General features: G+C 48.6%; 6 protein-coding genes across 6 annotated transcripts; 1 reads left to right on the forward strand and 5 right to left on the reverse strand.

The window, feature by feature from the left end:
* Positions 1–1,479: 1,479 nt before the first annotated feature.
* AO090701000619 (GNAT family N-acetyltransferase) lies at positions 1,480–2,139 on the reverse strand (the record flags this gene model as incomplete). The annotated part of the gene is made up of 1 exon (XM_023237220.1): positions 1,480–2,139. One exon carries the CDS (start codon positions 2,137–2,139, stop codon positions 1,480–1,482), a length of 660 nt encoding a protein of 219 aa, XP_023092223.1.
* Positions 2,140–3,566: 1,427 nt separating this feature from the next.
* On the reverse strand, positions 3,567–5,280 carry AO090701000618 (uncharacterized protein; the record flags this gene model as incomplete). Its single annotated transcript, XM_023237221.1, has 4 exons — positions 3,567–4,185; positions 4,270–4,350; positions 4,428–4,491; positions 5,229–5,280. The coding sequence occupies 4 exons, from the start codon at positions 5,278–5,280 to the stop codon at positions 3,567–3,569; spliced, it is 816 nt and encodes a 271-aa protein (XP_023092222.1).
* Positions 5,281–6,147: 867 nt separating this feature from the next.
* Positions 6,148–7,133, reverse strand: AO090701000617 (uncharacterized protein; the record flags this gene model as incomplete). Its single annotated transcript, XM_023237222.1, has 2 exons — positions 6,148–6,168; positions 6,213–7,133. The coding sequence occupies 2 exons, from the start codon at positions 7,131–7,133 to the stop codon at positions 6,148–6,150; spliced, it is 942 nt and encodes a 313-aa protein (XP_023092221.1).
* Positions 7,134–7,244: 111 nt separating this feature from the next.
* Positions 7,245–8,021, reverse strand: AO090701000616 (uncharacterized protein; the record flags this gene model as incomplete). The annotated part of the gene is made up of 1 exon (XM_001823388.3): positions 7,245–8,021. The coding sequence occupies one exon, from the start codon at positions 8,019–8,021 to the stop codon at positions 7,245–7,247; it is 777 nt and encodes a 258-aa protein (XP_001823440.3).
* Positions 8,022–8,169: 148 nt separating this feature from the next.
* AO090701000615 (uncharacterized protein) lies at positions 8,170–8,599 on the reverse strand (the record flags this gene model as incomplete). Its single annotated transcript, XM_023237223.1, has 2 exons — positions 8,170–8,274; positions 8,384–8,599. 2 exons carry the CDS (start codon positions 8,597–8,599, stop codon positions 8,170–8,172), a joined length of 321 nt encoding a protein of 106 aa, XP_023092220.1.
* Positions 8,600–9,178: 579 nt separating this feature from the next.
* On the forward strand, positions 9,179–9,640 carry AO090701000614 (uncharacterized protein; the record flags this gene model as incomplete). The annotated part of the gene is made up of 1 exon (XM_023237224.1): positions 9,179–9,640. The coding sequence occupies one exon, from the start codon at positions 9,179–9,181 to the stop codon at positions 9,638–9,640; it is 462 nt and encodes a 153-aa protein (XP_023092219.1).
* Between the last annotated feature and the right edge of the window lie 75 nt (positions 9,641–9,715).

Below are 9,715 nucleotides of genomic sequence, written 5' to 3' on the forward strand. Positions count from 1 at the left end.
GAGGTGAACCATGGGAGGACCCTATCCAATAACGCCAACAGATCAGAGAGGGTTAATTATTATCACTGCGACAATGTTCATGTCATGGATGTGTACAGTGTGTCTCTTCCGTCTTTACATGAGGCTTGTCATGAACGGTCCCTTAGGGGCGGATGACTTCGCAGCTTTTGCGGGTGGTGTACGTCTGTAACAAGCCAATGACATTCCCCAGGCTTTCTATTCTAGCTAGTTATAATAGAGAGCATTCCAGGTACTAGTCAACACGATAGGCACTTGGAATAGGCCATGTGGGAGCCATTATGGCTTCCGTGTCACACGGGTTCGGAAGGCCCATGCAAGAAATGCCAGCAAGTGAGGCAAGAAGCGCACGAAAGGTGCTTAAATTCATTTTCGGTCGGCGAACCTACTGTCAGATGCCCATTCTGATCCGTTAACTAGGCCCTATATGCTGCCGACCTACTTTTTCTGGCCGGTCATAGCGCCGCTAAAGTTTCCGTCTGTCTCCTGCTGCGCCGGCTGGGACGAGTAACGAAGTACCTCAATGGGTGCAACATTGCACTCATCGTGATCGGCCTGTGGACGGTCGCATCGATTATTGGAATCGCGATCAGTGGGCAACCGAGCAACCACTGGAATTTGAGTCGTAGTGCTATCGATCGTGTGGGCAGCACCGTTTCCCTTTTGCAATGCGTGGCTGATAAGGAAAGGTATAGAATACCGGATGGAAGGTTCTCACGACGGTGGATATTATGATAGAGGCGTTCCTTGTGGGCTTAAGCATTCTCCTAGTTTGGGGTATCCAAATGCCGCGAAAGCGAAAAGTGGCGGTTATATGTGCGTTTAGTACGAGGACGGCGTAAGCATTAACGCGACGGACACGTGTGCTGGCAATAAATGCTAATTCATTTCGCTATATTTGACGATCATAGCATAATCGCTGTCGCCGTTGTCCGACAAGTATACCTCAACCACGCATTCGAAGAACCTCGTCTCCCAGTTCGCGTGTCAAATGCTGTGATCGCTACGGAAGTGCTACTTCACTGTAGTCTCATGGCCGCCACCATACCATGTATCAAACCCTTCCTCGCATCTTTTGATACCGGTTGGGGCCAAGGAACGATCAAGCGAGACGGCTCATATTTCGCACAGTCAACAGAAATCGAGTCGCATAATGTACCACACCGTTCTCAAAATATAGCGGAACTCGTGATGGTCTTTCCGGGCTCGGCACAATCTCAGGATAGTCAAAGCTCGCGCCAGTTCATCATCCGCGGAGAGCGAGAATCGATTTCAGAAATAGAACTTATCGATATGGATCGGCGAAGTGTGCAATATATGGAATGATACATAGGATGTTATTCCTTGAAAATACACACAACATCTGAAAGGCACGGTGCAGGGGAATAAGTACACGAAAAGTAGTCCTCCAACGCCAATACACATAACCTGGTCCTACAGGAGACAAAAGTCATTACTCTTTCAATTCAGCCTTCTAGGCTCTCTGACCATGGGATTGGCTCCTTCAGGAGTATCGTCAAGGCCTCCCAGTAGCTCGAACCCGAACTTCCGATACAGTCCAACCCCCTGTTTACTGGAGGCTATGTAGATTGCGACACCGTTGCGGTCAGCTTGATCACATCCCCATTGCACCAACAGGGAAGCAGCACCTCGCCGCTGATGATCAGGATTGGTGGCCAGCATATCTAGGTCTATAACGTGATTAAAACCAACGTATGTCAGTCGGGGGGAGGGGGTTGTACAGTAGTGCTCTCGTCCTTGCATCAATCTTCTGCGCTGCTTCTCTATGCCCCCGAAGAATTGGTCGCAGAGCTCGGCATTCGACTCGGGATGCCATGGCGGATATCGCTCACCACACCTATCCGGCTGCAGGTCCCATTTTCCGTATGCGAGGATATCACCGGGGTGAGCGGCATCGACGACCTTGAGATACTTCTGGTATGGTTTGTTCACGAGGTCATGGTAATTGGCTTCATTCCACCACGTGCGCACGGCGGGGGTGTCGGGAAACAACTCCAGGTTGTGTGGCGTCGTACTGAAGGCGCGGAACCATACTTCGCTGATCTTGGGGATGTCCTCTGGACTCACTTCCCTAAGTCTGAGGGTCGACTGATTCGCCATTTTCTCGAATAACTGCTGAGGTTTTCCAAAGTAAGCCAGAATGACATATCAGTTATACAGGTCTAATATTTATATCGGCCGGGTCGTGCAATCCTCACACCGTTTCCCCTCCATTCACAAAGATGGTAGGGAATCCTCGGCCGGTCCACGGATGGACTGTGCGCTGTACCACTCTATTCATTGTCGTTACCCAAAAGTCAATGATGTCAGGCACGTCGCTTTTAAGTTCCAACCCGGGCAGGTGGATACTCTGAACCATACGGATCTTGTGGATGATTCTGCCGAGAGGTCGAGACCAGGCGAGGCTCCTGGCATGCTTCCTGGCTTTCAGACTCTCTTCACAGGGTACAGTCACCACTGGGAAGGAAATATTACGGCCAGCTAAGGGTAAGTTCCGTCGTTTGGTGAAGTGCTTCCAACCTGCCCAAGCGGTGTGACTATAACCTTATTTCTTTGTTGTGATGGCTTTCTTTATTTCCTGTTCGTATAGGATCTTCCTGGTGAGACGTTCAATGATTGAGTAATGCAATACCAGTAGCTTTCAAAGGATTTCATGTTTCCCCTCCGTTGAAGCCTATGTATCTCTCTATCCCTCTCCTCTTTCGTTTTCCTTCTATTCCCTTTTAACTTTCTTTTCAAGAAAATAACACCCTACACGAGGAAGACCATGAAGTTACCACTGACGCAGAAAGCCCTCCTAAAGTCCCCATAAAATGGATCTGACAGCCCCATATTCCTTCATATCCAAGGTGCATATGCCGTTAGCCGAGGGATATGGAGAAATGAATTGCGTCGATGTCCTCTTTATAGCAATCCTGTTGCAGCGTGGTTGGCGCGATCAAAGGAGGTTTACCAGGCCGTGGAAGAAGTGGATCAAGCTTAAATACTGAGACCAAGCTTTTGGAAGTCTTAATTTGTGGGGTTCAACATATAGTACGCTTGGTCCAGTCGAAACCTGGAAACCGGTAGCTTGGCTTGCTTGGTACAAATGCCGATTAACCTCATCTTGGACCGGGGAGGCAAGAGACTTTCAGATCATACTGAATTGAGTAAGAGACTGTAATGGGGAACGTGATATGCGCTATCTTGACTGATATGTGCAAGACCTGTGATACTAGTATTCTGATAATAGTTTGTGCTACGTTTGTCCTGATATTGAGAAGATTACTAGTTTTAAAGTGCTATATCACTGAATCACTGCTACGCCATGGCTACCCTCGTATTGGAGGATCCATAGCCTTACCAGAGAGATCAGGTATCATACAGCACGAAAGTGACTTAGACTTCCTATTCTTGGCCGATTACTCAAATGGTCACGCAAGCCCAGAAAACAGAGGCAAATGATGAAGCGCTCGTTATTGTACTTGAGACATGTTTCAAGGGTCATATGTACGTTGGGTGAGATTTGTAAATCTCTCTTTCGTGAACTAGTACCCACCACTATTGAGAAGGTTCCTAAAGATGCTATCTTCCCGGTCCCTGAGAACCATAGGCTCATCTATCTCGACTACCCTTCCCCGATCTAAACCGACGATCAGATCATAACTCAATAGACTGTGAACACGATGGGCAACCGTAAGGACCGTGCATGAACGAAAGGGATCCTGTTGCAGAAGGTCTTGCACGCGAGCATCAGTTTCCACATCGACGCTGCTGGTACCTTCATCTATCAACAGGATCCTAGAATCCCTTGCTTGTACTTTCAGCATGGCACGAGCAAATTGTAGCAGTTGTTGCTCGCCTCGCGATAGCGATAGATTATCGTTTATCTCGGCATCTAGTCCCCCCCGTTCGAGGAGCACACCATCCCAGATTCCGACTCGGATGAGAGCCGTGATGATGTCTGTGTCTGGGAGGCGTTCGGTGGGATCTACATTGAACCTAACTGTACAACCAACCATGATGAGTGGTGTTTGAGAAATGGTGACGAGCCTTTCGCGGACTATATCCTGGGGAAGGGTAGCGAGGTCAATGTTGTCGATAACGATCGAGCCGCGGGTCACGGTGAGCATGCCCAATAATGTTGATAGTAAAGAGCTCTTCCCACTAGTTTATTACGCGGTGGCAAAGTCAGCCAAGGACTGCTTGATCCTACAACAAAAAAAGGACCCCCGGGGAGATGATACTTACCTCCCTGTACGTCCGCAGATACCGATTTTCTGACCTGGCAAACACTTCAGAGAGACGTCGCTCAGTACTGTTGTTTCAGAACTGTTCGTGTATTTTGTTAGTAAAGCGAATTCTGAAGTGGCGATGGGCGAATGTATAGTATCTTGTGGAATACATACCTGTACTGTGCAGTCATGCCTGAGATCTCAATAGCTCCCTGACATGGCCAGTCGACGGGGATTTCTTGCTCGGTTGATAACTCACGTGGCACCGCGCGTTCAAATTCTCTGACGCGTAGAATTGAGCCAAGGGATATCTCCAATTGTGTCCACCCCGATATGAGAGATGAAAGGCTACCATTGAAAGCTTCATGGAGAAGAGTCAGCTAGAGGAAGTGTAACGATGCATATCAAGACCTCCAAACGACCGCACCGGTAAAGTAAATTGTCCTAGAAAGACATACCGAGAATGCTATTGAGCGATACTCCAAGCAATCCAACACTCGTAGTGTGTCTTAAAGACACAGCTAAGCTGACGACAATGACCGCTTCGGCAGCGACGACGAGGTCCAAGACTAATGTGAGCCAGCGCTGGATGCAATTAAGCATATAATACGTGCGCTGGGTAACGTCCAACAATGTTGAATTGGCTTTTCCAATGTCTACTTCCCAGCAGAAGGCCTGAATGGTAGCAAGACCCTCGACCGTATCGAGAAGATGGGAGTATAACGGACTTCTGCTTTTCAGGTCTAGCAGTCGAAGTTGTCGTGATGTCTTCAGATAGAAATGCTGTAAGAGAAATACAAAGATGATTAGGAACGGTACGGATATTGCCATGTACTTCGATCCGGTCGCAATTAGTGCAGCACTGGCAATTGATGAAAAGAGATCTAGATTCATCAGCATTTAACATCGATAATTGGCGGCCGATAGTGGTCAGCAAATCTTTCCGGAGATTGTGAAAAATGGTAGGGGTCTTACTTGAGACCATGATTAAGATGCCAATAGGCAGATCGCTTTCTATCAGGGTCATATCCTGGCTAAATCGGTTTAGTATTGACCCGATGTCAACAGTGGCTAGAAATCGAGGCGTTGCCCTTTGAGGTGTCAGCAATTGACGGAGGTGCGAGAAAAAAAAAAATGGAGTGTACATTAAGACAGTCTTTAGTACGACATAATGAAGTCGGCGCGCTGTGGAGGGCGAGATCAGAATGAGGATAGCCCTATAATTTGTTAGGAATCGTGGCTCATGATATACTACCGCATGGAACACCTTGCCAAACATAACCACCATTTCCGACGGTGTTGCAAATGGCGAGGAAGATATACACCGTGACATAGAGTGCCTTTTGGGCTCCACTACGAGCAGCCCATCGCTCAAGCCAGATTTCTAGTAGAAGATCGATGTCAGTGATATCGGGAGTGGCACAAGTGAGAATCCACATACGGCTGTACGTGCTAGAGAAGACATTCATTGTCACGAAGAAGACAAATACCGCAGCCTTCGTCCAGCCAAGGTAATGCCAGTAATACATATAAACAGCAGAATCCCCTGCTGCCCTCCTGAGATCGTCGACCTCATTCGCCTCGGAGATCATGGCGGCTTTGTCCTCTATCGTCAGCTCTATGAATCCCGTCGATCCGTCAGCTTCCACGGCGTCATCCCCCGGACCTTGATGGACGTGCCCTTCGCAGGGCTCTTCCGGACGAAGATGCCCATCCGAGAGAACATATATCTGATCCGCACGACATAGCTGCTCCACTACCAGGGTGTTAGCCCGTAAGAGGCGACAAAGAAATCTTGGATGGAGTTTTACTCTCATGTGTCACCAAAACTATGGTTGATTTTACTTTTCGGAGCAGTCCATCAACTCCCAAAAGACGCGCTATGATAGTAGTCTTAGTTTTCCGGTCCAGTGCGCTGAATATATCGTCTAATAGTAGAAGCTTCCTGCGAGAGTATACCGCGCGAGCAAGAGCGATGCGATGCATTTGACCACCGCTCAGCACATGACCTGAGCCGTGTCCAATTCGCGTGGCGTCTCCATCGCGAAGCAAATCTAGGTCCAAATTCAGAGCACATGCGTGAAGAACGGCCGCATACCACTTTTGATCAAATGCACCCTCCCTTATGGGGCTCTCCGAGAAAGTTCCACAGATCGCATCGCGGATGGTGCCACTTGGAACCCACGGTGTTTGCGCGCAGAAGGCCGGCTGTTGATTGATCACTGCCATGGAACCTGTCTCGCAAACTGCTTGGCCAAGTATAGCCCGAAGCAAGGTCGATTTGCCTGATCCAACTGGCCCCCGGATCATGACCAACGCTCCTAGAGGGACTTCTAAGTTAACATCTCTTAAGACAATTTTTGCCGACGAAGATGGGCGTATGCTGAGCTTTTCCATGAAGATGACAGGTTTTGGAAGGTCAGGAGTCTCTGGTGAGCCCTTGGAAGTCATGTATTTCACTCCGCCAATATGCGGAGATGCATCGACTTCCGTTTCCCTCGTGCGAACAAAGCCCTCCCCTATGTATTGAGGACCGGTTGGCAGCAGAAGAAATGCTTGTATTCTATCGAAACATCCCGTCGCAGCAGTTATGGAAGGAATCGCACTTAATAGCTTAGAAGCCGGATTCGTTAGAAGAGTTATGATGGACAGACTGCTGAACGCCTTAGTAACGTCTAGTTCATTTCCTTGAGCAGCGTAGACGACGAAGGTCAAAGCTGGCGCCAAGGCCCAAGGCAGATTCTGGATCATATTCTTCCAGACCACACTCCAGCGGTACTTGGCCATTTGATGGGTTTCTTGGGCTCTTTTCCTTTGTACGAGCTGAAGAAAGGTTTGGCTTAACCCAGTCGCCTTGACGGTTTGGATACCGTCCAGCATTGAACGGGTGATCGCTATGCGTTGCTGTACGGCATCCACCCATATTTTCTGATGTCCTCCTATATTCTTCGAGATATAAATACTTCCTCCACTAGATACTGTGATTGATTTTTAGCGACTTATCGCATATGTAGTGAGATTTGAATTCTTACTCAGAACGACCACTAATGGTATTAGGCAAACCCACCCTAATCGAAGCGCGAGTAGCGCAATGCCAATGCCCACTTCAAACGTCCGCGCCCAGGATTCATTCAAGGTGATTAGACAGTTGATGATCCGGTCAACATCGGTAGTCATTAGAGTAATTGTGGCAGAACGGTCCCCTAGGGTGCCATCGGGGATGTGTAAGGCGTGGTTGTAGATCATCGATGAGGCTGCCCCTCGGAACATTGTTACAAACTGATACAAAAGCTGGTCGTATATGAGGGTTGAGAGGGCCATTCCCAAGTATATCAGAAGTGTGGCGCCGATGAGGCCGTAACCGTGATTGCTCGCGCTATGGGAGTTATCAAGCCAGTTGAGAATCGATGTGATCAAGAAGGGCTGTGAAAAGGTAAATCCAATCAAGAAGAGGCGTGGAAGTATTGTTAGAGCCAACGGGCCCTTGAACGCTTGGATCATCTGCCACGGGAACTCGAAGCGGCGCTCAGGGCGCCGGCGTAGTGCCCAAGCTCTCAATGCCTTCGGCGCCGTTGCCGCGGACTTCAGGGGCTTATCGAGGTGATCAAGATCTTCAGTAGTAAGCAAAGATCGAAAACCTCTGAAAAAGAGACGGTTCAACCACCACATAAACGATCGATTGACAATTCCACTCGTCGACTCTGGAGGAAGACCTTGATAGGGGCCAGTGAGGTATTTCTGCTTTCCTAAGCTCTCAAACAGCACCATGACAGTTTTCGCAGCAACACTTGCCGTGAAAAGACTAGGAACTAGGAGATTCCCAGGTGACAACCACAAAGTCCTTGTCTGTACAACATCGAAGAGTAACGTGAAGAGAAGGTAGATGGCGAGGAGTGATGACGGTCTAACTGATCGCTCATCCTCCACCCAAGACAAGACCACAATTTCCATTGCCACTGCCAAATTTATTGCACTCGATGCCACGGACAACTTTGTATTTGGCCGGGTGTTCTTTGCCCAGCTGATAAGCAAGGCAAGTTGAATAGCGGCGAAAACCAAGGCGGTTATCTGAGGTGAAATCAACGTTACCACGTGTTTCACTCTGCGAGTAGGGATGCGACAGTGCCTACCAGCTTTGCCAATCTCATTATGTGAGGCTGAGTCCGTACATCTCTCTTAACCAGGATTTGCAATCGAAGAGGACACACGAGGAGAAATACGACCGCAGGAACGAGGCCAAGTATGGCTTGCTCGAACAATAGTGTGAAATCAAAGCCATCGCGGCACCCAGGATCTATCGCAGGGCCGAAATTGTTATCAGCCTGGAGCGAGCACCCTGGTGGCATAATGTCGTGTGGCGTTTTTTTCCGCTCTTGCTTTTCTTTTGACGAGATAGCGGTAAAGGGAAATTAATTAATACCTGCCAGGAAGCTAGCGAACCCCTGCCGCCTATTGCGCAATCGATGCCACCTTATCGCTAGGGCCTTATACTAGTTGTGTATGGTAATTCGGGTATATTCGATGGTCAAGCATCGTGACACACTATAACAGACCCCTGTGGGTTTTCCAACGATGTTCAATGGACAGCCTCAGCACTAGTAGTCAGTACGCAGAATCCCCTACATACACTCCCTGCTCTAAATCAAAACCAGTATGTCACATGTCTACTCAAGTTACATGCCCACCCTTGGATCTTACTATGAGGAGGACAATCACTCATATGATCAAAGAGCTTCACTAGTATCTGAGTAGTATCATACACGGGCTAATTGTAACGTAGTTACATAGCTATATCCGCCTTCAACACGATTAAAACCACTCGCCCTTGACTTTATTAACTTTGACATGGTTCTGGAGATCCTATATTGAGCCACGCCCCAATCTTTAGTGTTACTTCAATACCAACCGCAACGATTGAATCCTGCATGAAGTTCCGTCGTACGGCATCCACCCTCCCAATTATCGCACGGCACCGAAATCTGCGGGTCGTAATCGTGAAGAAAAACAGTATCGCAATGAAGCGTGTGCTTAGGCTGGAGGATATCATTGTGCATGGGCATTCGGTGACGGAAGGCGTCGTGAAATTTCCTCCAGGAATAGGTACAATGGAATTGATGCCACATCCGTGGCCCCCAAAGAAGAGAATGGTCCCCACGTTCCCATTCCTCGCGTGGCACCTCCTCGGTCGGAAGGGTTTCATTGCTCAGGTAGAAATGCCAATCCATTCTCTGCAGGAAGTCGTTTACCAAGTCAGCGTGGTAACATTCTGGCCGCTGCCACGCCCAGGACATTGGATCGAAGATGCAGCCCAGCTCCCGGGCCTCTGCAATGCATTTCCCAAAATGGCCGAATTCATACCCAGTCGCTTGATCCGAGGGTCAACATAGAGTTGTTGCTGTCAATCCCATTCGGACGGCTGCAATCTCGTCACCAGTCTTTAAAGTGGCGTTTTTGACAAAAAA

The sequence above is a fragment of the Aspergillus oryzae genome, chromosome 5 (genome assembly GCF_000184455.2).
Source record: "Aspergillus oryzae RIB40 DNA, chromosome 5".
In the NCBI taxonomy this organism is placed as follows: domain Eukaryota; kingdom Fungi; phylum Ascomycota; class Eurotiomycetes; order Eurotiales; family Aspergillaceae; genus Aspergillus; species Aspergillus oryzae.